Genomic DNA, 27,323 nt, shown 5'->3' on the forward strand with positions numbered 1-27,323 from the left:
GAGAGATGAGATAGCTCCCCGTGTGCATCGATAGGGCCATGTATCAAAACCTGTCGGCTCCTCTGTGTGGGAGGCTGGGTTGTTTATGGGCTCAGGAACACAAGAGCACCGGGGGAATCAATCTGTCTGCTACTGGAGCGAGGCCAGGGCCCACAGCAAGAGCACAGCCTGAGGCCAAGGATGTCCACTACTGGGTTAGAAAGCAAGGCTCCATTGTTCCCAATCCAGCTCCGTGATTAATGGCTGTCTTTGGTCTGAACCTGACGCAGGCGGGTAATCATAGAGGAGAGCCATTTGGGACAGGTCCGTTAGAAGCAATCTGTCACGTTAAGAAACATGCTCCTGAGGTGGCAGTATTTAGTTGCACACCCTGGAGGTGATGGGTCTGGACATGGGCAGCATTTTCAGATGGAGAAGATAAGCAATATTACTGCCTGAAGAAAAGATAGGGAATTGGTAGTGCAGGCAGTAATATAGTGGTCTGAAAGGGAAAAAGGTGAACTGGTCAAAAGAATTTTAGACCCTCCATGGCCTAAAATATATTTTACAACTTTGTCTTAAATGACTTGATAGGTGTCACTTCAATATCTTATTTTATGAAGTTATAGAAGAAATAAATATAATGAATGAATTTACTCTAAAAGTTAATGTGCTGAATGTAGAAAAGCAGTATCATCTTGGTACAGTATGTTGTGCGTTAGTCCCTTTTGTACCATCCACATTTCAGTTAAATCTCAAAAATCCCCCCCCCTAAAAAAAGTCCCTTTTAACTTGTCTATCTTCATATTCATCACTATTTTTCTGATGGATCACAATTAACATGTCAACATAGTTAAGAAATTATGGTTTTGACTTGGATTTTACATGTTGCTAGTAGGCTACTATGTACATACACATTTTTTTTTTTGCAAATGGTATGTTAGCAACATTTTGTGGCCATCTAAATACCAATTAAATGCTTAAAGCTGGGGTCAGCAACATTGGAGAAACCAAAAAGAGTACACTAGATTTTAAAAGCATCCAACCAGAAAACTGAGCCCAGTGTTGCCAACTCTTTTCCAATTAAAGTAGCTAGCAGCATTAGCTCCAAAAGTCCCTAAATCTAGCAAGAAAGTTGCCAAGTCTGTGACACTGACAGTCCATCGCTTCAGGCCTCCTTCCAAAGCCACTCCCCCAAAATGATCGTTACAAATATAAACATATCATAATGAACGTACACAATGAACATGGCTATTGTTAGTACTCACAGCTGTCAAGAGGGCAGTTTGTTGAAAATTCTGGTGACACACAATGAGTAATGAGTACACGGGCAGAGTGAGAGCAGGTAGGCATGTAGGTAAACACAGGCTCGCCCACAGAAATGGCTGGGCCCCTGAAAAGATCCTGTGAATGGCTCCTACCCAAATCTGCTTTACTCATATCAACGTAGGTGCATGCTCTCTTTTTCCTACTAAACACATACAGTGTGTAAACGGAGAGAGGCTTACTCAGTGATGGGGGATACATATAATTTACTTACGCTTATTACAGTCCTGCGACATTTAAAAAAATATAATAAAAAAGGTTTCTAAAATACAAAACCTACCCTAGCTTTAATTCAGGCCACACAGAAAAGCAAATGGCCTAGAATCACATCCCAGAGGCAACTTTTCATATTGTTGGTGGAGAAATTAAAGTATTGTGTACTATTTAAACAGCTCTTTGTGTTTTGCATGTTGCCTGAACATGCCCAAACATAACCCCACTGTCAAGTCCATCATTATGAAGCAGAATCAATGCCCCATGACCCCACCCGCTGCACTGTTCATTTACTTTGGTTGCATTTCCAGATGTACACGTCCCGTCTGGTGCAAGTCAGACAGAATCTTTGTATGAAAAAAAGTTTGTTAACCTATTCTCTATACTCTAAGTCCTTCCTGCTCCTTCATTTATATATTAATTGTAATGTAATTTCAGTGTCTGTAATGTCGTTTCCTCCATAGCTGATTTTAAACTGGCTTATCTTCCTATGGAGTGACGTAAAACTGCTGCGAAGAAAGTGTGACATGGAATTTAAGCAGACTTTCACTTGATAGATTATAACACTTTAGCACATCTTAAACAGCCAGCTGGTTCATGTTGTAATGGCTAACAAGGCCAGAGAGATTATGGGTGTCAGGAGGGCACACACCATGGGGAAAGACAGGATGGAAGGTGGAAAGTGTTGACTGACTTCTAAACGATAACCCTTTCTTTGGCTGTTTTCTCTTCTCTCATATACGAGTCTGTGTTTCAGTGTCATAGGAATGATTAATTAAGTGCAACTGATAAGGTGTCAATGCTCTTTCCCCATACTTCCCTCTTCTTTCTTCACCCCCTCTCCTTCTCCAGCTTGTCCACAGGGGACCTATGGGCAGGCCTGTAACAGCCTGTGTCGTTGTCAGAATGGAGGCTCGTGTGACCCTGTGACTGGGAAGTGTTTGTGCCCCCCTGGGGTACAGGGTCTGCTCTGCGAGGATGGTTTGTATACACACAGTACACACACACATGTGAATACAAAAACCAGGCTCTGAGTTGGTGGTCCCAGACATTTTTTGCTTTTGCCCCTTAATATGAAGAAATATCTCCTTACGACCCTGTCATAGGTTGTACGTCTGTTAGTTGTGAGCATTTCAATGGAAGAGTGATTTTATCTCCCAAAATTGTTTCATTTTAATATTTTCAGAGATCTGAAAGAATCAAACTAGAGAACTTCACAAGACAAAATTTGAGAAAAGTCAGAAAAATAATTTATCTTGCAACCCCTTGTAGGGGTCCTGCTCCACAGGTTGGGACCCACTGCTGTACAACATCCTTCAATGTGTGCTGAATCAGTACATTCTCATCCCAACATGTCACACTGCCGCTTTGTCACGCCCCTTGGCGTTACTTTAGGTTTGCTGTTTAGTTAGGTTTAGGAAAAAACAACATGGTTGAGCTTGAAACTCCAATACACACGCACGTGACACGAACCGCGGTCTCCTGGATGAAAGCCTTGTGATTGTTGGACCCATTCACCTCCCCTCCCGCTCTTAGGCCCTGATCACACGGAGACGCGTCGCCAGGAGCGCGTCGCCAGAAGCACATCACCCGCAAAACCATTGTTTTCCTATGGTACAGGGCGCCTGCCGTGCGCTCCTCTTTGGCGCAGCGTGTTTTTCTAACAGTTTTTAGACGTGCATAAAAGTTAAAATATTCTCAACTTTTCAACCCCTGGCTCAGAGTGGCATCGCTCGTCACTGTCACTCTTGGCCCAGGCAGCCAATCAAATCAAGCAAAAGGTGTGCTTTACTTACTTTACCACTTCCTTCCTCCTGTTATGATGCCAGTAGATGTGGCTAGCTAGTTAGCTAGTTAGCTGTTTGACTGTGAGAGAGCTACAGAGTATGTGAGAGGGAAGGGGGAATCCACATCTCATGCTGTGAGGCTAATGTACCGTCTTTGAGAGGGAGAGTTAATGGAAAGCCCGGTGCGTCTCATACAGACGCTAAAGGGTGCCTTGGGAGACGGTATCACACGCCATCATCTTTTTATCTTATCACAGTAGAGTACATTTTACAGAAGTAGACATCCTATCCTCAAGTGTCATTATTCACGTTTACAGGTTGTCCGAGGGGTTATTTCGGGAGGTTCTGCAGAAAAAAGTGCAACTGTCCCAACAACGGACATTGCCATCGTCTGTATGGAGGCTGCCTGTGCTCTCCGGGACTATATGGACGCTTCTGCCACCTACGTGAGTACCAACCTGACCTCATCATAATACCCACTGCATAATGGTGATGATGATGATGATGATATGATCACAAACAATGACATAATACTGGCTAGTCATCTTTACGAGTTTAATACCATTGATAAAAAAAAATCATTAGGAATATGTGAGATTTCAGCAACTCTTATGTGTAAGGCAAAAACAAACCTGAAGGAAAAACTCCACCTAATTAAAGATATACAGTATAGATATATAGATATTTGACTGATTGCAGAAGTGAAATGTGAGATGAAAACTTAATGATCTTTAAGTTTTGGTGTCATTATGATTAACATACAAAAGGATAACACCTTGTCAGGCACTGTACATTGTTATTTGTTTAAACTGCTACTACTAGATTAGGCTATATTTAAGAAATGATGTACATATTGTACAACTAATGTACACAAAGTCTCAGCTTCCTTTGATTATCATGTCTACACTTCATCGCTGGCTGTACTTAGCCGTTTTGACGGTGGCACCAGTTGAGACGGCAGCTCTCGGGGGAGCCAGTGGCCCTCCAGTTTTCCCTCAATGAGGTGGACTGCCAAAGCGAACTCCTCATTGTCCAGCATGCCGTCCCCATCCACATCAGACAGCCTCCAGATATGAGCGAGCACAGAGTTGGGCAGCAGGGTGGTCCTCATCCACTCTTTGACTTTGGTGCCGCTCAGTTTGCCCCCGTTTGGACTGAGGTTGAAGAAAATCTCATCGTACTTTGGCTTGTATTTCTCCACCGCCCACTCGTCGAAATCTGTCTCGTTGCACTCTTCCTCTCTTCTGAGTTCCTTGAAAGGATCTCTTTTGTAATGCTCAGGCCTGAATGTTCCCAAGAATTCACCGTCCAACACACCGGGGAGGGATTTCTTGCTCAGTTCTTGTTGTTGAAGTAAAGGCACCAGGTTTGCTATGTCAGTGGTCAGGAGTTTATCCAAGGACACCATCAGACTTGGTTTCAGTGTCTTGAACTTTGAGAAATCTTGACCCAAAAGTTTCTCCTGAAAAGGTATGTAATCACGTTAGGCTCACAGAACACATTTAGGTGAATCAATTCTGATATTATGATATTAAGACAGCAAATAAAGGGCGGGTCTATTATTGTAATAATCATTTTTAGTTTTTTTTGGTCAAAGATCAAGGTAGACCAGCAACTCCCGTGTTCTGTGAGGTAAAATGACTAAAATTAATGTTTTTGTGAATGGAGTCTGGTCTGGTGGCTTTGAAGAAGTAAAGCAGTGAAAACATTCCTAAATATAGCGTAGACTTAAACTGATATAGATTTTTTTTAAGGTCAGACGGCCCTTTCCAACAGGGAACTGAAGCTGTCATATCGCTCTCTTCAAAGCCACCAGACTACATTCACAAAAGCAGTAATCTTACCTCGCCGAACGCGGGAGTATACATATAACCCCACTTCAGAAAATCCAAACTAACCCTTTTAGTTATTTCCAAACTTAGCGCAGCTAACTTTGAGTCAGTTAGTGCTAGCGTTCACATTATTCATAACCTTATTGATTAGATTTAATTAGCTTTAGCTTACTTTGGTAACCTACGTCACTGCTTTTTGCAACAGCTGAGTGGATGTTTCCTTTTGAAAAAAAACTGAACAGAATGCAGATGGACCCGCCCCTTTAAAAAGTAATGTCCCACCTGCATCTTGGTGCAGTCAGGAAAGTCGCCGGCTGGGACTCGGTGCTGTTGCTGGATCTTGGTGAAAATCACTGGAAGCTGGTAAATCAGATTGTGCTTCTTGCTGTCTTTGCAGAAAATCGTTGGCATCTCCTGCTTCAGATAGCTGATAATGTGAGCATGAGCCTGGGAGGGGAGAAAAGAAAAACACCACATCTGCATGTCAGTTTGTTAATATTTAGGTTAAGTATGAGATGGAATTGAACAGATCTCTTACCCTTACTAAGCGGGCCCTCTTAACCAGGTCATTCAGCTTGCGTACTGCAGCATTGCGAGGCAGGTTCCTGACGTCAGCCAACAGATCCTCCTCCTCCAGCTCTATCAGCTGGTAATGGTCACACGTCTGCCTGGGCTCTGACCAGAAAGATCCAATGTAAACTCGCAAGATCTCGGGGGTTTTAAACACTTTCCCCAGCGACCACATGAGGGCGCCGTACACTCTCATGAGCTGCTGCGAGTCCACTCTGTCAGCTTTGTTGAGAACCACACGCAACTTGTCCTCGTACCCACAAAGGGCCCCGAAGGCCCGAGTGAGCTCATCAGAGAACTCTAGTTTGTGTGCATCGAACAGCAGGATGATTCGATCCACACGCTCTGCAAACCAGCGCAGCACTGCTGGGAAGTCGTAGCCTGGGGACAAGGAACGACAACACAGGGTTTTCATTAAGACTGCGTGTAATGGGGCAAGCCTCGCCGCCTCAACACCTAGAGGATCATACAAATCCCAGCGGCCCTCACTGGTTGCAAGCCATTTCAGTTACACCCACAGATTAATGTGTTCATAAAACAAAGTGAAGACGGCTCGGTTACTTACTGCTCGTCTCCTCCCAACTCAGTTATGTTACTTTCATCTGCTGTGCTTCTGACTTCAAATGTTTGAATTATGTTTGGCTGAAATACTATTTCACTGCATCGGCTATGACTCCTCTCACCAGGGATTTAAATCCTTCTGACAGCAACAATGCTTTCCAACTTTCTAAAGCTGAACATATGGAAGTAGAAGAAGACCCACTAATTCTACTGATATTGAAAAGGAAATTTAGAAAGTCTCACCTCGACTCAGTTTTCTTTTAGCAGCAGTTAGGATGCCCGGTGTGTCGATAATGCTGATACTCTCGAGGACTTGATTTGGCAACTGAACACACTGAAACCTGCAAAGAAAAAAATGCCTCAACATAAAGCATTCAAAATAATGTCTTTACTATTTCTCACTAGCCTTTATTTAAAGGGGAACTTTGGTATTTTTCAACCTGGACCCTATTGTCCCATGTTTTTGTGTCTAAGACAAGGACAACAAGTTTTGAAATTGGTCCAGTATTGAGGGAAAATGCTGTAACCGTCAGCCGCTGAATGAGCAGTAATGTAATCATTTGGGGCAACCTAGCACCGTCAGTTTATATCCACTAAAAGTGCTTATTTGAAACTAGAGAAATTTAATGTTTTCTTACCTTTTGCTTGATCCAGTCTGTTTGTTATTGTGTGTTCTGCTTGGAGAAGCCTCGCTTTGAAACCTTGTGTCGCATTCACAATGTTGAAATCATCTAAATATTCAGCCATGATACTGAAATATTTTAGATAACACTAAGCTACGCTTTCTGTAGTCCAACACAACAAACTGCCCGGCACTCCTCTCTCACTTATCCACCATTGTCTTCCGGCAACAAGTCACATGACACAATAACAAATGTACAAATGTAGCAAATGTATTATTTCTCTGTAGCATCCTTTCCATAATTTTGTCAGACACTTGTAATAACAATCTGAGCATATCATGGCAAAAACAAACACTTTTAGTGGACATAAACTGATGGTACCAGGTTGCCCCAATTGATTACATTACAGCCTGTTTAACGGCTGCCGTCTGCAGCATTCTCCCTCAATACTGGACCAATTTCAAAAATTGTTGTCCCCATTGGTCACTTAGACACAAAAATCTGAAAAATAGGGTCCAGGTTGAAAAATAGTGAAGTTACCCTTTAATGAAAGCATAGAATAGATTCACCCTGCAATGTTTGTTTCAGTACTTCTATGCTAATGAAGGCAGAACATTGACAAACATATTCAAATGTCCCCAAATAAAAGAAAAAAAAGGAGGAACATCTTCTCCTCCCCCCCTTTCTTGTTTCCCCTCTCTTTCTGTCTGTTGATTCATACAATATCACCTGTTCAGAAAAGCATTTCCAAAAGGGTCGAGGTGGCGAAAGGGTTTTTTCGGGTCCACTGTGAGGGCATTGCCAGGGATGATTCCCTCCACATCTCCATACATGACGGCAGTGAAGCAGTCAGTGGTTGGCTCTGGCCCAACTCTGCTACCAGGAAAATCTTGTTCTATGAGATACCTGAAGTCCAAATCACCAATAACAACATTATTACCCCCAACACATCAATATATTCGTCAGAATACATGCACAAATCTGCAATTTTTAAAAGCGTGGATGTTCTGATTCTTACCTGATAAATGTCGTCTTTCCTGTCGAGTACTGACCCATCACCAAGACCATCGGTTTGTTGTCAAACTCTGCGTCCTCATAGCTCGGAGAATGAAATTGATGGAAAGAATAGTATTTCTCAATTGGCAGCAGCCTCTTATAATAAAGATTCTTTAGCTCCTCAGTCACTATGTTGACATCCCCCAGTGTTTTAGGGTTGCTCCTAAACCTCCGAAAAGACATGGCGACGAATCTTTGCTCTTAAGTTCTCAGTTTTGAAACTGCTCGCTCTTCTAAGACCAAACCGAATGATGGAAGAATGTGCACAAGGAATATTATCAGTTTCTCACAGCTGTCTGCTCCATCCTGCAGCGGGACATTGAGAGGGTGGAGAGGGTGTAACCAGAGCCTGCAGCTGCACCTAACATAAAGCCAATGTCGAGAGGGACAGGGTGGAGTGGAGTTCAGATTTTTGTTGCTGCTGAGTAGGGAGAATCTTGGCAAAATTCATGCAGATTGTTCTAAACACTGAGTGATGATGTGGCAATACTTCAGTTTTAAAAGTCTTACATAACACTCATCTATTTGTTCAGTGCTTCTACTAATGTAATAATGTTTGCAGAAAACTACAGACAACACAACAAAGTTTGTAGGAAACTGCTTTCCCAAATAGTCAGCCTGGTCTCATATTAGATTTGTAATTATAGAGTAGTAACGATGAATAATGTGCCATCATTTTGTCTAAAGTTCTATAAATCGAGTGAAAGAAGAGGCAGTGGTCACATGACTTAAACTTGCAGAAGTCTGATGTTATGATAACATGGTGGTTGGGTGTGTTTGTTTGGCTCATAAAATGTAATCTGATAGCAGAGAAAGTTTCATTTCCACATTCTTCTCTTAATTAACCATCACCACCTTGACTTTATCAAACACAAGTTGCTTTGAGAATTTGTTATCTTTGCTTAACCGTAGAAAAAAATAACCTTACTGAAGTTGTTTTAGTGCAGTAATACCATAGGCTGGGCAGCTTGTGTAATTCCTATGTGTATATTTTTTGTACGAAATCATACACATTGGTGGAAGAAGTATTCAGATCGTTTACTTAAAGGAGGATTGAGTATGATTTTCCTGAATAATAATGTATAGACTCAACAATAGACAAATATAATCCCTCTCAATCATCACTTATGAGTCACTAGAAGTGTGTGCCGGTGTCTGTATCTGCAGGGACCCTGCCCTCCGCCTGAATTTTCTTATTTTGCTGTGTTTGGGACGTTTCTGGGCGTCAACCTCAATTTTACTTTGTGCTTCCGCAAGTACGCTGGGATCCTGGGTGACGTAAATTTCATCATTAGAGGTTGGTTAAAGTTGTATAACGCATAAATAACTGAATCCAGAGTTATTTCCCTTCCTCCGTTCATGTGAATGAGACCCAGACCGAGGCTGGAGGGCAAGCCATGACGATGGCGTGACGTTGGGACCCTGTGACCGAGTCATGTGACCTACCGAACGCTACTGTGCATGTTCCATGTGCCCAAGATCCGGGTACTTTTCCAGACGGAAGTCGAGCCTTCATGCGCCACTGGGCAACCTTCATAGGAATGGATGGGGCCCTGCCTCCAACACTGTATCCAGTTCTCTTATTACATCCATGGGGTGTACCCATAGGCTCTGCGCGGACGTCCGCGTACCGGCACTTTATTGTGACCTGTCTGTGCAGCCACTACACTACAAGTTGTAAAATAGTGATCTACTGCGCACGTATGGCACGTCCTCCAAGCAGACAGTGTAAACAGAACTACTACATGTCCGTGGTGTCCACAGATGTTCATGTACGCGTCTGTTCGTGAGTATAGTTGAGGCTTAACCGCGGTCAGGGGGCATGCGCTTCTGGTGTCGTTGAGCCGGGGAGGAGGGGCCAACTTTGAATGTTGAGTTTACAAACCGCAACTGACAAATCCTACTCATTCTGCCTTTAAAAGTAGCAATACCATGGTGTAGAAATACTCTGTTACCAGTTAAAGTCCTGCATTTAAAACCTTATTTAAGTAAAAGTACTCATTGTGCAGTAAAATGGTCCCCGTCAGTGGTTTGCTATTATATATGATGTTTTTGGATTAATATTGCTGCTGCATTAATGTGTGTTGGATTTTACTGCGTTTTAACGTTGTGCTATTTCTAACTACTTTATATAATTTTGGGCAGTTTAATCTACAGCAATGCATCATATTTTGTCTCTAAAAAGTCAGCTTTTCATAAAAAACAGCCCTGTTTTCAGCATGTATTTTCCAGCTGAGTTTATTTAGTTTAAGAAGTAGGAATATTTTTCTGAAACCCATAAAGGAACACTTAATCCTTCAGATCATCAGAAAAATTCAAATTCATAATCACCAAATTTGGAAATGTTCAGCGGACAGGAAGGGTGTGAAAAGAGTAAAAGTACAATATTTGCCTCTGAGATGTGGTGGAGTAAAAGAATAAAGTTACATAGAATGGAAATAAGTTAAGTACAGTCCCAGAGTAAATGTACTTAGTTACATCCCACCACTATTCATACAAACATGAGAACATCATCAACTTAACTCGTGCTTTTTGTCTGTTTCCTAACTGATCACGTCCGCCCCTCAGCTTGTCCCAGGTGGACGCACGGTTCAGGCTGTTCCAAGGAATGTGACTGTGTTCAAGAACATTCCACTGGCTGTGACCCGAAAACAGGGAGCTGTTTCTGTAAGGCTGCATACCACGGACCACAGTGTGAGAAAGGTATAAGCACTTCACAAAACACCCGGCTCATCTAGTCAACTACAGCCTGAGCATGCAGCTTCAGATCCGTGGAATTAAATGGTTACGATTTGTTGTGTTGTTAAAGGTTAAACTTCCTTTGTATGTGTTTATGTCCCAACACAGAATGTGAGCCTGGCTTCTTTGGTGCAGGCTGTGAGCAGCCATGTGACTGTCCAGGTGGAGCATCATGTGATACCAGGACTGGAGAGTGCAGACCGCGGTGTCCTGCAGGGCTTCATGGAGATAAATGTCAATTGGGTGAGACAAAAAGCTGCTTTAATACAATTTAAAGGGCATTGTGCATTACACTATAAATATCTTAAAGGTGCTAAATGCAAGACTGGGAGCATTTCTATTGCCTCTGCACAGCTCTCAACATGCCGACAGCTGAGCCGGCGTCTTGAAGCTAACGCTGCTAATGTTGAAAACAACGGAAACCCTGCTGACAGAGCTAACAGTGTTAACATGGGGGGGGGACCGAAGTGTGGGCGCTTCCCTTCCAGCGTCGGTCGGGACAACGTTATCAGCTGTAACCACCGTATGAGAGCAGGGCAGAGCGGCGGCTGTGACCTAGCCAGTTCGGCATGCTCAAGCCAAGTCAACAAAGCACGAAGCTCTGATTACAACACACACAGAGGGAGAGCAACTTCATTCTCTGCTCAGGTAGACATTACTCCTCTATATCTTTACGTAGCAAATAGTAATAGTTATAGTAGTATAGCAGTTGTTTGATGCTATATTAATGCTTTGGATATTGTATAGAGCACCTTTAAGATACAAGTGAAAAGGAATAAGTGTAAGTAGACAAGTATAATTTATTTCAAACATCTGGCTGGCGTACATCCATAAATACAGAACTGTTAATGTATGATGTCCCCCCTCGTAGCTCTACTCCACAGCGCTCTCATGTGGCCATAACCTTTATAGTAAAGGATCATTGTTTTACTGTGAGAATGTGTGTGGATATGTGAAGTGCGTGGGCTTGCACACTGACTCATGTGTCTACATGTGCCGTTATTGTTTGCATACTTCATGCTTGTACGAATGCGTGCCCTTTCTGATGTCAACACAAACTATTATGAATGACTTTCTGAATTTTTCTTCACCTTTGTCACAATCTTTTTCAATTCACCTATTAATCTTTCTTTATTCTGTCCTTTTCTATTCATTCTCTGCTGCCTTTGATGGATTGACTGGATTTAGCGGGTGAAATAAATAACGCTTTCCTTTTTAATTCACCTGGTCAGTGCAGGTGTTCTTGCCATTACAAACTGTACAACCACAGCAGGGTGTCCTCTGGCTGTTTACTCTGCTGCTTGATGGAAAGCTCAACCCTCTGTGCTGTGATCTAAAGTGATACTGAATATTGTTCAGGAGCCTCTGGTAAAAACATGACTTTGTGGAGTGGACCAACAGAGCAGAGTTACAGTATGTCAGCAGCACTAATGCACCGTCCAGGCCTAGGCTTGCTTGGTTTGTCAAAGCCAAATAATAAAAAAGGAATCCACTTTTTTCTGGATTGTATTTATCTTAAGTTGCAGGCCCGGTCATGACAGGGGTAATTTACTTCAGTTACTACTGCAGAGGCTATTGGCAGAGGCTGAATAAATAAACAGAGAATGATTGAGTATTTCTAATATTTCATTTCTGCAGTTCTCTTTTTGCGCAATCACATCTTGTGTCTTTTTGTGTGTTACACTGTGACAGCTGTTTTTAATATTTGAATCTGTTGTGTGTTGTTAGCCTGTCCATCATGGAGCTATGGCGAGAGCTGTCGTCTGACCTGCGACTGTGGAGGAGCTCCTTGTGATACTGTAACTGGTCAGTGCATCTGTCCTGCTGGAAAGACTGGACACTCCTGTCACGATGGTACATTTATTTTGCATGTTTTTATGTTCCATTGACTTTCTGTATTAGTTTTAGGACATTTTAGCCTAATTATGTTGTGGTAGACTAAAGAAAACGTGACGATGTGATTAAGATTAACCTGTTTGCACTCACTGACCTCAGTATCATCATTAACCCACTGAACCACTGGGATGTTTGTGTTATTTGTTACCTCTCTAAACCAAACCGATTACTATGCTTCATAGCTTACTTGCCATTTAATACATTTCATAACCCCAAGACATCCAGGCATAAGTGGCTTTAAGACTTTACAGAGAAATAACTAACATAAGTGGCTTACTGCTCATTTAATCTGAATGATACTTGGTGCTCCCCAGACTGCCCTGATGGATTCTGGGGGTTGAAGTGCCAGTCACCTTGTTCTAACTGTGAGAACAGAGGCTCCTGCAGCAAGCAGTCTGGTGTGTGTGAATGCAAACCAGGCTTCACAGGAAACCTCTGCCAAAATGGTGAGTTTGAATCTCATCCAGGTTCAAGAAATAAAACCACATTTAATGAGATTTTGTTGCCTTTTTAGGATGACTAATAATTAGAATCTGTGTGTTTCAAATAAAGAAAAACATTTAACAATAGTTGAATAATTGAACTGAAATTTAGTGTTTAAAGCAATCTATTTAAATCTACATTTAAAACAAAGATCTTTTTCTGTTCCTACCAAGGTTATAGTAGTTCTGAATTTTTAATTAGTTTTTATTTTATTTTTGTTTTGACCTTTTGATTTCATTTTAGTTTAGTTTCAGTTAGTTTTCAGAGTGCGTTTGCTAGTTTTAGTTTTAAGTTTTTCAGAAAGGTTTAGTTTTTATTTAATTATTTATTTTATTTATTTATTATTTATTTTTTATATATTTTTAATTTATTTATTATTTATTTTTTATATTTTTTAATTTATTTATTATTTATTTCAGTTTGTTTTTGTTAGGGCCAGGTATAATGTCTCAGAAGTATGTAGCTACCTGTATATACAAAATACATGGTTGGAGAACTGTAGGAATGGCCAAAATGTTTAATATTTAATCTTCTCACTACTTTAGTAAAGCAATTACGGCACAGCGCCATCTCCTGGAAGGTGAAGTCCGTTCAATTTCTGTGGTTCAATGTCACAAGTCTCCTTTTTTTGGTAGTGATATATTATAGCTAAAAAAGGGAAATTAATTTACATTCATTTTATTTTGTATTCTTTTTTACCAAGGCAATATCATTTCAGTTTAATTTTAGTTTTTCTCAAAGGATATAGTTTTTTTTTTGTTTCAGTTTACTAACAATATTTTTCACTGCTTATTTTCATTTTAGTTTCAGATTAAGTTTACTATATTAATCCTGGTTCCTACTAACCATGTGTAATTTAAAAAGAGTGCATTACTAAAGCATGATCCTATGAATGTCATGTTGTGTACAGAATGTCCCCCAGGTTTCCATGGACCGGGCTGTTTAATGCGCTGTTCATGCCAACCTGATGCTGCTTGTGACCCACAGACTGGACGCTGCGTCTGCCCTCCTGGCAAAACAGGTCATGACTGTGCAACGTGTAAGAACTGTAATTATCCTTATAATAAAAATCATAATGCAACATTGAACATATCTCTCACTGCAACATCTGCTGACTTTCATAGCATGTGAAGCTGGTTACTGGGGCCAAGAGTGTCTCAGTAAATGCCAGTGCAAAGAGATCTCTCTGGGCTGTGACCCGGTCAGCGGTCAGTGTGCGTGTGAGGCCGGATTCACCGGAGACTACTGTGAAAGGAGTAAGTTAACTTCTTAAATGTCACGAAGTATCATTAAGATATATTTTAGTAAACACTGCCACCATGGGGTGATCGTCACTTATGACATCTTTTGAGCTCATTCACAATTCTGAAAGAAATTTCCTGGATGTTTTTTTTCAGTGATTTCTGTATATCTAGGGATATAGGAATATGTATATCTATATCTATCTAGGGAGTTGGAATATACTGAATACTTAGATATTTGTGTATCTTATATAGAGCACCTACAGTTCTGGGATGTACCTTAATACAACTTGACATGAACACAAGACAGTATTTCCTGTGAGACTATTTTTTTAGCTGGCTACATTAACGTCAAACGCTTAAGATTTAGGATATTGTTTTGCTAAATCATTATTGATCTGCCTCTCTCATATGTTCATGGTTAGAGTGTGTGAATGGCCGATATGGGCGGGGATGTGCCCAGCAGTGCCAGTGTCAGAGTGGAGCCCTCTGCGACCACGTGAGTGGAGCCTGCACCTGTTCACCTGGATACGCTGGCACTTACTGCGAAAAAAGTAAGATTTCTTTTGTTTCTGATTAGTGACTATACTATTCCTGATGTTATCGTTTGCGACAAAAGTGAAGCTATACAAATTTGTCGGTTATGTTTGGAGTCATTTCAAGGGGAGACACTACAGGTGAATAGGGTAAAAAAAAATGTACTAATAGATATCGTCATGAAACTTCCCCAGTTGATTACTTACATTAAGTAGAGAGTAACATGGGAGTGGGCAAGTATGCTTGTTTTATGCAAATGTATGTATATATTTATTATTGGAAATCAATTAACAGCACAAAACAATGACAAATATTGTCCAGAAACCCTCACAGGTACTGCATTTAGCATAAAAACCTATGCTCAAATCATAACATGGTAAACTGCAGCCCAACAGGCAACAACAGCTGTCAGTGTGTCAGTGTGCTGACTTGACTATGACTTGCCTCAAACAGCATGTGATTATCATAAAGTGGGCATGTCTGTAAAGGGGAGAGTCGTGGGTACCCATAGAACCTTTTTTATTCACATATCTTGAGGTCAGAGGTCAGGGGAAAATGGCCACGCCAGTTTTTCCTCGCCAAAATTTACCGCATGTTTGGAGCACTATTTAACCTTCTTCACGACGAGCTAGTAGGATATGGTCAGTACTAATGTATTCCTTAGGTAATCATATGACGCCAGTATCTTCACTCTCGCTTCAAAACTGAGCCTACAACCTAAAAATCTCAAGTTGCGTAAATGCGTTATTATCGCATTAACTTTGACAGCCCTAACATTAAGACAATTATTTTTTTGTATTACAAGTTTTCTGAAAATGTATGTTTAGATATGCAAATGAGGCATTATCTTATCAGATATGTGCTAATTTGCATACATGTCCAGAACAGAAATCTGAACATTGGATAAAGCCAGGTTAAAAATTCTTTTGTAAGTGCTACTGAAGTGGAGATTTCTGGCTCAGAGTCTGAGAAAAACCTCATTTTGAGAAAATGCCTTTTAAAGATATGGATTGTAAAATTCCATACATTTTGCAAGACACTGCAGATGAATAGGGTAAAAAATGTAACTAATAGATATCACCATGAAACTTTCCCAGTTCAGAAGTTTTCTGAAATTGTATGTATATAATGATGCATTATCTAATGGTTACATTTGGTGAATTTATGAGAAATCTACAGACACAAATAGACAAAGTAAATAAACACCTAAATGTGTATTTTGGATGCTTTATTTCCACTAGTCTGAAAGACGACATGTTATGGAAGCAAAATAGCCCAAAATCTCAAAATTGACCATTGCAAGAAAAACAATGTTTTTGTCTGGGGGTCTTGCGTTAATCGATCTTTTACATCACAAACATAAATGGTTGAGACTTCACAGATTGATTTAAGGTCCACTTGACACTTTTTATTTAATTCATATGAACAAAAAGGTTAACATTAGTGTACATGAGGCTATTTACCTGTACACCTTTGACTAAAATGCGGCATTTTGGTTCCCTTCCACAAGCATTATCAGAATCAGAATTATGTGCTAAGTATGTTTGCACATACAGGGAATACAGGACTCTGTCTTTTAGCATCTCTCTCAATGTACTACACAGAAATAGAAATAACAGCTAGGGAGAAGGGCAACAAAGCTGGACAATAAAGGTAAAGAATAGACAGGACGGTTATGTACACAAGTACTGAAAAAATAGGTGTATATATAAATATATAAAAACATCTATGACCAACAATAAAATAAGAAATAAAATGTCTATATGCAAGTCAAGTGTTCTCTAAGTTGTAAACAATACAACTAGCGCAAAGAAATAAATACTGAATGGATATACATGGACTGGATTATTATGTAAAGGTGACTATATACTGTACGTTCAGCATGTAGGATTTATATTGACAGTGACTGATGATATGATAAAACCTTAGGAAAATACAGTGTTGCTTATTTTCATTCTTAAAACTAAGGACACTCCTCTCCATTACAGGTGACATTACCAATCTTAATACACTAGAGGGCGCTGCAGGACATTCTTCTGAGTATTTTTATGTCTTCCACAGTTTGAGTGAATCATCACACAGATTTAATGAATCATCAGATTGTCCATGTAATGTCAGAAGCAAAGCCATTTTAAAACCACACAAATCCCAGGATTTGTATTCGTCATTCTGGGGGTAGATGGACTGTATTTCACAGGCTCTTCAAGCGTCATGACATAGCAAAACCTTCATATAACTACTATTCTTCTCATCATATCTTTACTAAAAACTACAAGACATACCAACAGTCCAAGAGTCTTAACAATGTAATAGATTTGTTCTTGATTATAGTCTTTTGACTTGAAGTGGCCTCATGTTATTACAAAGTGTAAGATTTAGTGTAAGCGTACTACCAGGCCCAGAAAGTCATACCACCTCCGTAGCACGCGGGGCATCGTAAATCATGGCCGTGTCACACTAGAACGGAGCTTCACATCCCTAGTCATAACAGTCTAATGGCCTCAGACGCACACGTCACTCTGATTGGACGTCGCATGTGGAAATAAGGCTATCGGTCTGACCAGAATCTGTTTTCTGAAGGCCTTTTCTCCTCAAACAGAGGTGTCCAGTTTCTCAGTCTTCTGCTGGGCCTCTTCCTTCAGGAGAAGTCAGGAAGAGGCCTGTGCTGTGAGAAGGACCAGATCTCTCTCAGTTCATCTGTTTCACAGAATTAAAACGGAAAGAGGTGACTTTCCCTTTTCAGTGTTTGATTCTAGGTGGGCGATTTTCGTAATGTTATTCAACTGCAAGACTCAGAGGGCTTGTTACTATGGCAAAATGCATAGTTTCATTGAGCATTCTTGTGGTTGATGCTAAACATTTCAGTCGAGTTCTGTCGGAGGAAACAAGCTATTGTGCTGACATGGGTCCTGCACACCAGACCACTTCTTCAATTAACGTGGATCGTGCTGTGTTTTCTACTCTGCAGCTTTGATGTCTACATCAAAATAGTTAATTCGGTCGCAGTAAAAAAGAACTCTGGCATTGAACATCCGCGTTATTGTCTAAGGAAAAGGGATTGTTTTGTTGTTGTTGACCTCTTTCAGTGTATAGACCCTGAATGGCACCAGGAAGTTCTATTCTACGTTCCCTCTATCCGCTCTATTTCTGTGGTCTGCTCTCCCCGGCTGTGTGGTCCCTGGACCTGCTTTATGGGCTGACAGCAGTGGCTCTTACACAACCAGGGATCTGGAAATAATCCGCCCTGTCTTAAAGAGCTCATTTAGTCTGGAGATGGAGTCTTTCAGCGATGGCACATTGTGTGTGGACCGAATCCTCTGGGCCTACCCATAAACAAAGACTCAAAGGGAAGAGTCCTCACTTACAAACACTTGCAGACACTGTCCTAATATCAGATGACAGATTGCTGCTCTGTGGTTAATATGGAAACCAGTCGCCCCCTGCTGGCATAAACAAATAATAAACTTTGCCATTCAGAGGTGTCGGTATATCCCCTGAAGATTTACTGTAGAGTTTGTGTGCTGCAGTAAACTTTGTGTGCTGCATTTGAAAAGGAAGGAAAGAGTTTTAACATGTTGAGGTGATTACTGCGGCTGGCATAAAGGCATCATTAAAAAGGAACATCACTCATCTGAGATGTATATTTTTGAACATCACAGATGCATTGAGCCTCTGTGTCATCAGCAAATGAATGATGTCTCAAAGAAACATTCCTGCAACATTTGCCCGCAGGACAGAAAGATGTTACCATGGTGTCAGCAATTGCTATCATAATAATAAACAACAGACAATTAACGATTTTGCTACAGTACTACCACAGACCTAATGTACAGCTGGGCTAAAATGACAGCATCCTCAGTGGGCTGGCTTTAATAACATCGCAGCCTAACCACTACAGAGGCAGGCGAAGACGTCATGCTGTCAGCGTGGGAACACAGCGATGGCCATGCCAGAAAACTGCTGAGCAGGAAGGATACTTTTCCCAATTTGAGGCCTTCAGGGAGAAAAAAGGAGGAGTGGACAGCATCATCAATTGGAGCAGGAGTAGGAGGGTATGATGCATAAACCGTAGGGAAACACCCCGCGTACTGTGGCAGTTAGAAGACATAAAACCCACCAAGTTGCACATTTCTGTTGCACTCCCCAATTTGTGGCTTCCTTTGGTAACATGGTCCACTGCTTTCCTTATAGATAGAAGAGGTAGTATATAAATGAAATGAAAAACTGCTGGCTGCTGAGATAATTGGGACAGACTCGACCCAAACCCTCACCAGATTTTCTCACATATTACTGCGACAGAAAACAGAAGAGAGAAATGTCCGCAACGGCTGTCAATCACTCAAAATTTGGCGGCGCAACGAGCAGCGTCCCCCTGCAAATAAAGACCAGAATGGAAGAGCTTTTTGTATTGCAAAATACAACTATTATGCTTGAGTTGGGATGTGATCTCTCTTCAGTGACAAATTGAGTGATCAAAAATAGGCTGTGAATAAACAGAGTCATTCTTTCCTGCACTGGTGAAGTCATGCTTACAGACAATATTTACATCCCAGTAGTGGAAAGGCTCATTCATCCCACTGCCTCTGGCTAGCTTCTTGTCGATGGGAGGCACTATGTTTACCAAACTCTCTGAGTGTCAATTGACTCTACACACACTTAAACAAGCTCTCTGGCTCTCCTTGAGAATGGGAAACAGACTCTCCAGACACTGGCATCTCCTCGCATCAGCAGTGATACTGCAGGTATGTAGGGGGGGCACAGTAACCTGGCTTTGTTTTGCCGTGTATTGGTGGGGCCTGTTGACTCAGCAGGTGCTCTAATTACCAGCTCTCTGTGCCCCCTCTACCTCTGAAATGGAACGGCCTCCGAGCCGCCGTCGACTTTGATGTGGCCCAGATCCACCGCACATGTGGGACATGAGCTCACTTAACGAACGCAGACGCTCTGCAAATGAACAGCCGCAGCGTGGTACTGCAATTTGATATTGGTATTTTCAGTAGGTGGTAAGACAGAGAGGGAAAGTAGGCGGAGAAGAGAGCGAGAGATGGGGAAGGGAAGAGAGAGAACTAAAAAGAAGTAAAAAGAAAAGTTGGCATCTAAGTCTTTTCCTCTCCTCTTCTGTGAAGCTGCCAGTTCTAACCAGTCGGATGTTTTATCTTGGCCCACAGTGTGCCCGGACGGCTTTTACGGTCTTGACTGTGGCCAGATGTGCGAGTGCAGGAACGGTGCCCGCTGCCACCACATCACAGGAGCCTGCCTATGCACCGCCGGCTGGGCAGGACCACACTGCATTCTGGGTAATGGAAGCCACATCATTAAAACGGGGTGTGAGGGAGGCCCTCACTGCAGCCCATCACGACATCCCCTCCTTAAACACAACTACGATGTGTTTGTGAACAATTATCTCTATAATGAGACATTGCCAATGACTTTTTTTAGGGATGGGTAAAGGGCGGAGAGAGGAGGGACTACAGTGCCCTCTGGCACACAGGGTTTATTTGAGGTCTATTCTGGATAAATGCACCCACGTGTTTATAGCGATCAACATTAGGAAAGAGAGAACACAACTCGGAAGACTCTTTAGTAGCTAACCAATCAGTGTTCTCATGCTAAGGTTTCATGCCGTTGTTTTAATGAATCCAATGAAATGCCCACTAAAGTTCTTAGTCTGTCATTCTGCAGTCCTATTCAAGACTTTCCTCTTCCCACAGCCATTTTGTGGTACTAACTACTACAGCCAGAGTCAGCAGAAAGCCACTAGCATGACTTAATGACGCATCTCTGTCATTAGTGCATTTTCCTCTTTCTTAGACTCCAAATCTCCATCTTGGATGTTGATCATTAAAGGACCAGTGTGACATTTCTTCTATTAGCAGAAAATGGAATATAATATTCATAACTATGCTTTCATTAGTTTATAATCACCTTAAACTATGAATCGTTGTGTTTTCGTTAGCTTAGAATGAGCCCTTCATATCTTCATAGATAGCGGGTCCTCTTCACGGAGTCCACCTTGATGCTCCGCCACGTTTCTACAGTAGCTCAGAACAGACAAACAAACACTACCTCTAGAGAGAGCCTTTAGTGTTTTTACGTTACCTGAAGGCCATGGTAGTAATGTGAGCCGCAGAGTGCCAAACCGTGGTACTGCCAGCCGCCATCTGACTTCCATTGCTCCTAAAGTAGTGTTATTATGGTAAGGATGGCCTCTAAGTGAGGTGGATGGCGTTACCACGGTTTTGCACTTGGCGGCTCACGTTACCGCAGCCTTGGAGAGGGAGGAGTGAACGGAGGAGTACTCAGTTGGTTGCAATCTGCAACCACAACACTAGATGCCACCAAATCCTACACACTGTACCTTTAAGGAGAAGTTTACAGTATGTGTGCTTAAAATGTCTCAAAAATGTCTTTAAGCTCTTTAGTCTCATGCATTTGCTGCAAATATAGCTGCATTTTAAATTAACACTGAATGTGTTCTGTGTGTGGTTTGTGTGGATAGAGTGCCCAGAGGGTCATTTTGGGGAGCAGTGCAGTCAGACCTGTGAGTGTCAGAACGGAGCCAGGTGTGACCACGTCACTGGACGATGCAGCTGTGCAGCCGGGTGGACTGGAGTCAGCTGCCAACTGCGTGAGTAGCTCATCACTCAAGTAGCTAATCACTCAGCATGAAAAACCATGTCAAAGGTTTTGCTGCTGTTTTCTATAAAAGGGCAATACCAGTGGGTTTGCATGTTTTAGCTCATGTACTATAAATTACTTATACATCACAGCTAATGTGTTTTGGAAAGTTGAATGTATTGTGTTTGCTGTTTTAGGCATCAAGTGGTTTCCATTTATTTTCATGGAATATGAAAATCAATTAGTAGACTCTTAAAACTCAATTGACAAAGTTATTGCAGACTTGATGATACAGTTTACACAACTTGAGCAAGTTTTAAAGTTAGAAATTCCCTCCTGGTTTCTTGCGTAGGTATAAACATATGTACATAAAAATCGCAAAAAACGCACCACTTAGGAGTCAAGATATTGATGATAATTGCAGATACAGGTTTACTTATATACACATGTGAAGTGGACAGTGTGTGGGCTGCTCCCTTTTAACTGTCAATATTTAGATGTCTTGTGTGCAAACCCATACCCTAACACATAATGATAAGTGATTATCCTTATAGACCATTGGGTGCTGAGCAGAGGTGGAAAAAGTACTAGAATGTTGTACATAAGTAAAATTACTCTTACTTTAAATACAATTTAGTAAAAACAAATTTACCTAAGAAAAAGTGAAAAGTAGGTCAATTAAAATGTCCATCCATCCATCCATCTTCAACCGCTTATCCGGGATCGGGTCGCGGGGGCAACAGCTCCAGCAGGGGACCCCAAACTTCCCTTTCCCGGGCCACATTAACCAGCTCTGACTGGGGGATCCCGAGGCGTTCCCAGGCCAGAGTAGAGATATAATCTCTCCACCTAGTCCTGGGTCTTCCCCGTGGTCTCCTCCCAGCTGGTCGTGCCTGGAACACCTCCCAAGGGAGGTGCCCAGGAGGCATCCGTGCTAGATGCCCGAACCACCTCAACTGGCTCCTTTCGACGCAAAGGAGCAAGGACTCTACTCCGAGTCCCTCACGGATGACTGAGCTTCTTACCCTATCTCTAAGGGAGACGCCAGCCACCCTCCTGAGGAAACCCATTTCAGCCGCTTGCACCCGCGGTCAATTAAAATGTACCCTGTGTAAATGCTACTGCATTATATTTAAACAAAAACTACTGTTGAATTAAAGAACATCTCTAAGCTACAAAATATACTGCATTAAATGTTAACTTATAAACAAGTGGAACAGCGTCCCCAACAAGCCCCCAAGTGACAGGCACTCTGCAGTCTGTTTATACAACTGATTATCAATTAAAAATATACAACTGTCTTCCTCAGTGTAGCCTCACAAGAATAGTAACCAAAAAAGTGACAAAACTCAGACAATTGAACAAAAATAATCGACAATAAATAAAACAAGCTACGGACGCCACGGTACCTGACACTTCTTTTAGAATCAACAGTAGAATAAAACATTACCAAAGCAGACGACATGGACATGTGAACAATATATGCAGCCACTAACACATATATTACAGCAAAGGAGAGACTGCACAGTTTTTACACACAGCGAAACGCGCACATGCAACTACGTTGCTAGGCAACAAAGTGGTTGTTGTACTCACCTGTCTGAACGGCACCGCGTCCTCCATCCGTTCCTGGTTCAACTTCTTCACTCGTTCCTTCTCAAAGCGTAACAAGTCCTCTCGACCTCTCTATCCCAGTACAAACAGTCCACTCGACCTCTCTGGTCCCACTACTTTCCTGAAATTCAAAACATTTTGAGCTGAATGAGGCTCCACGGTCACATCAGGGATTAATAGTCTCAAACAGCAGAAAGTCCTCACACAGCTCACTGAAGGTAGAAGTTCCTCAATGAAAGTATCAATCACTGCTGTTAGCATTTAGCATGTTAGCCACACCAAGCCTACCCTTACTGTTCAGGTCACGAACATCGTGGGTGTGTCACATGCAGTAAGTCAGTCAATAATTAAGATAGATGCAAAATATAATATTTGGATTTTTTTTTACTACTAAACTTTTCTGTACTTGTCTGCATTATTTTCTTAAATGTAAAACCCATTCATGTCATTAAATCTCTATACTGTACTGTGTTTTATGTGTGTGTGAGTTCAGCCTGTCCTGCAGGACAATATGGGGAACACTGTTCTGGTCAGTGTCTGTGTCAAAACGGAGGCTCTTGTGATGGCATGACTGGCCAGTGCTCCTGCCCGCCCGGCTGGACTGGAGCTGCCTGTGAGTTAGGTGAGTCCTACAGTACTACGTATAACTTCTAGTTAAACTATTTAAACCCTTTAGCATTTCTGAAATAAATAATCTCTCGAATGCAACTTCCATCTGAGGTTTCCTCTTTCCCTGTCTCCTAGAGTGTGAGGAAGGACGTTACGGAGAGAACTGCAGCCAGGCCTGCAGCTGTACGAATGGAGGGAGATGTGACAGAGTGACAGGAAGATGTGCGTGTCTGCCTGGTTGGATAGGAGAGCTCTGTCAGTCAGGTGACTTCACATCAGCACCGTTGCATTAAAGCATATTAGTTACTTCTTTGTTAGTTTTTGATTGCCATAGTACACACAGTATTATCTGTTTTTCGCCCGTCCCATTGAGATGTATAACCAACCGGCCATCCAGCAGTTTCCATCTGTGCTGCAATCGCTAACATTTCTGTGTAGCAGCAGCAAAAAGTGAAGGTTAACTTATTCCTGGAATCATAAAACGTGCTGTGTCAAAACAATTTGTGCAATTAGCCATGGGTAAATAAGCATAAAAGTAAATATTTCAAAAAGTGTTGTTCTCAGACTCTGATGGTGTATGCTTAACGCGAAGGTTTGTGTGTTTTGTCTGAAGCCTGTTCTAAGGGATTCTTTGGAGAACGCTGCGAGCAGAGGTGCGACTGTGTCCATAGTTCGAGTTGCCACCATGTGACGGGCCGCTGTGAGTGCGAGCCAGGCTGGAGGGGAGCCAGGTGCGACAAACGTGAGTGTGTATAGGACAGAGGAAATTGCACCGGAATGAAAGTGGCAATAGAAGAGAAGTGCTTAACTTGAGAGTAAAACTGACTGATGTGTACCTGCATGTGTATGCCGACTCCCAGCCTGCCTTCCGGGGTCCTACGGTGCTTCCTGTTCCCAACGGTGTCAGTGCCAGGCTGGGGCGTCGTGTCACCACGAGATGGGGAGTTGTGGGTGCCCAGCTGGACTTGCGGGGCCTGGCTGCGAGAAACGTAAGAATGAAAAGACAATCTATCTTATACATCTTTATTTTGATTTGCTCAATTGTAAAACTCAATTCTTAACATCTTTGTAAATGTAGCATCTCACAATTATCCCTAATGTATAACTGTTATTGAGAAAGCCTTGGCACATGGCTAATATCACTGTCCTGCATTTAAAACCATTTGGCTGACATGTGTGCCTTGTTGATAGAAACACTGTCACCCTGAAACACACCACTCCCATCAGGAAGGAAAGGCATCATGGGAGTGAAGTGATCACCAAGAATCATTCCGTTAATACTGATTAAAATGTCTTTCTTTCCCCTAGTCCTCCTGGGAAAGATTACCATTTATTCCATTCCAGGAAATGCACTCTACACCGGCACTAAACCCTCACTGTCACAGGACTTTATGCTAATGTTTCATTATTTAAACCATACCATTTAGGACTGTATACGAGCAGCTTCCCTACTCACCACTCCATCTACCTCCCCCCCTCGCCACCTCAGCTCCCTTCCTCTCCTCACACACTCCCCAGACATCTGATAAATGTTACACACCAGTTGCCAAGTAAAACAGAAGGCATTGTTTTTGTCTCCTCGGCGGCGGATAAGGGCCTTTGGAAGGCAGACATGCATAATGACAGCGCCGTAATTGCCTCTTTAGTCTGGAGTCCTTTCTTATCTGTCCCCCACGCTGCCTGCTGCTGCCTGACTGAGTAGCTGAGTATTGCGGTCTCACCCAAAAACACGTTTGGTTCACAGATTCATCTTGTTGGCTATGACTGATTGTCTGTGGACTCCATTCATTATTGTGATGAGCGTATATGTATGTATGCAGAAAGGGTGTGTGAAAGAATGTCCCTCTGTGTCCATCGGGGTTTGGACACCAGGGAAAGTTGTCGGGAGTTTTGGTTTTGTTGCCAGTCAATACTGAATGTCACAGTATGTTCACAGATTAATCTGAGGAAGGAAAGCAAAATAGCAAACTGTCTTTGTTCCCACAAACTGCTGTAACTGTTATCTATATTTGTTTTTCCAAGAACAAAGCCACAAATCAAGTACGCTTAGGGCACCCAAATGGCTGGCAGCGACCCTTGCGCACCGCTCGAAATTGCCACCAAGCACTGCGCTCAAAGTTAAAATGATTTCAACTTTGACCTTGCCTCTGGCCTGTCAAAGTGCAACCAATGAGACGTATGACGTATACCTGCGCTGCGATTTCCCTCTGCAAGTGTCCGCCCTACTGTATGCTCTTCACCCTACCTCGCGATGAGCGAAGTGCAAATTTCTTATCACCTGAAGGCAGCTTTAGCTGGCCAGCTAACATGTGGAACTGTAAGCAAAACTAAGTAGCTTAGCTAGATTAAGTAAAATTTGCAAGTCTAATAATTTGATAATTAAAAAAACAAACTAATAATATTGGTGAGTCATTCAAATAATTATTTTGAGCAAAATACTGAAGATAGTATACAGCGACTAAGAATTTCTTTGGTCAAGGATATCCCTAGAATATACCACAGTAACAGTCAGTCATAGCAAAGGTTCTGAATACTTATGTCAATGTGATATTTCAGTTTTAATAAATTTGCAAACATTTCTAAAATCCTGTTTTTGCTTTGTCAATACCTCCACCAAGGCCGAAGGCAGCGACGTACATGAAACCTGCCTTGGCGGAGGTCTGCGCTGTCCGAGTGCACTTTTAGTTATGGGATATTGAGTGTAGATTGATGAAGGACTTTTTTTTTTAACCATTTTAGCATAAGCCTGCAACATAAAATGTAAAAAAAGTGACGGGGACTGAATACTTTCAGAATGCACTGTATTTGTATCAAAAAACATTTATTCTAATACAGATAATTTTGACCCATTTATTGAACAGTTTATTTTCAAATGACCTATGCATCTAAGGGTTAAGGACATTTTTTAAATTTCTAAATTAAATTTGAACAAATAGTCCCACTGTTGTGTATATGTGATATGTATTTCTGGATGTATCATCGTAGTCTGTCCTCCTGGGATGTTCGGCCAAAACTGCAGCCAGCTGTGCCGATGTTCAGGGGATCAGGAGCAGTGCCATCCTGTGACGGGGAAATGTAGCTGCTTACCTGGTTACTACGGGGCACGCTGCGAGCTACGTAAGTACATTAATCATTTTCTGTCAATGTGGAATAATATGAGGCATGCACTAATATGCCTTTAGTTAAGCAGGCAGTTGGGTGGGAGAAATGTGGTAGCAGGTACATATCTGACCCAAAATGTACATTTCCATTGAAGTCAAAGTCAATTAATGATTAATTGTAAAATGTTCATATTTTTACATATAATTTCTTTCGAACCTTTTACTCTAACAAGTAAAATAACCTAAAATCTCAGTCAATCAACATAACAACAATGACCTTGTACCCCATTTTTTTTCATTCTCATCACTATGGTTTGTCTCCAGGATGTCGAGCAGGGACTTTTGGGCCAAATTGCAAGTCCAGATGCAGCTGCATCAATGGTGGTCGCTGTGATTTCAGGACTGGAACTTGCTACTGTCCCCCTGGCTTCATTGGAGCTGACTGCAGCTCAAGTGAGTCAAGAAACCTTGCACCTGTTTGTACTTCAGAATGAAAAAGAGTCTTTCTGCACCCTTTTATTATCCTTATTGGGAGTTG

At 41.8% G+C, this 27,323-nt stretch overlaps 2 protein-coding genes across 2 annotated transcripts in view; one reads left to right on the plus strand and one right to left on the minus strand.

Annotated features, from left to right (window-relative positions):
• The window catches only part of megf6 (multiple EGF like domains 6), a 70,422-nt gene that overhangs the window by 35,426 nt on the left and 7,673 nt on the right, over positions 1-27,323 (plus strand). The window contains exons 15-31 of the mRNA XM_037776306.1: positions 2,371-2,499; positions 3,623-3,751; positions 10,516-10,650; positions 10,795-10,929; positions 12,415-12,540; positions 12,897-13,028; positions 13,976-14,104; positions 14,190-14,321; positions 14,732-14,860; positions 20,012-20,140; positions 21,343-21,471; positions 23,569-23,697; positions 23,820-23,948; positions 24,298-24,426; positions 24,545-24,673; positions 26,670-26,801; positions 27,110-27,238. Coding sequence (XP_037632234.1) covers positions 2,371-2,499; positions 3,623-3,751; positions 10,516-10,650; positions 10,795-10,929; positions 12,415-12,540; positions 12,897-13,028; positions 13,976-14,104; positions 14,190-14,321; positions 14,732-14,860; positions 20,012-20,140; positions 21,343-21,471; positions 23,569-23,697; positions 23,820-23,948; positions 24,298-24,426; positions 24,545-24,673; positions 26,670-26,801; positions 27,110-27,238 — 2,211 coding nt within the window. The remainder of the gene's footprint in view (positions 1-2,370; positions 2,500-3,622; positions 3,752-10,515; positions 10,651-10,794; positions 10,930-12,414; positions 12,541-12,896; positions 13,029-13,975; positions 14,105-14,189; positions 14,322-14,731; positions 14,861-20,011; positions 20,141-21,342; positions 21,472-23,568; positions 23,698-23,819; positions 23,949-24,297; positions 24,427-24,544; positions 24,674-26,669; positions 26,802-27,109; positions 27,239-27,323) is intronic.
• Positions 3,847-8,304, minus strand: LOC119492009 (EH domain-containing protein 2-like). The gene is made up of 6 exons (XM_037776307.1): positions 7,910-8,304; positions 7,621-7,797; positions 6,512-6,609; positions 5,676-6,088; positions 5,420-5,584; positions 3,847-4,767 (listed from the first exon to the last, which is right to left on the minus strand). Exons 1-6 carry the CDS (start codon positions 8,128-8,130, stop codon positions 4,207-4,209), a joined length of 1,635 nt encoding a protein of 544 aa, XP_037632235.1. The 5' UTR covers positions 8,131-8,304; the 3' UTR covers positions 3,847-4,206.

The sequence above is a fragment of the Sebastes umbrosus genome, chromosome 7, assembly GCF_015220745.1.
Source record: "Sebastes umbrosus isolate fSebUmb1 chromosome 7, fSebUmb1.pri, whole genome shotgun sequence".
In the NCBI taxonomy this organism is placed as follows: Eukaryota; Metazoa; Chordata; class Actinopteri; order Perciformes; family Sebastidae; genus Sebastes; species Sebastes umbrosus.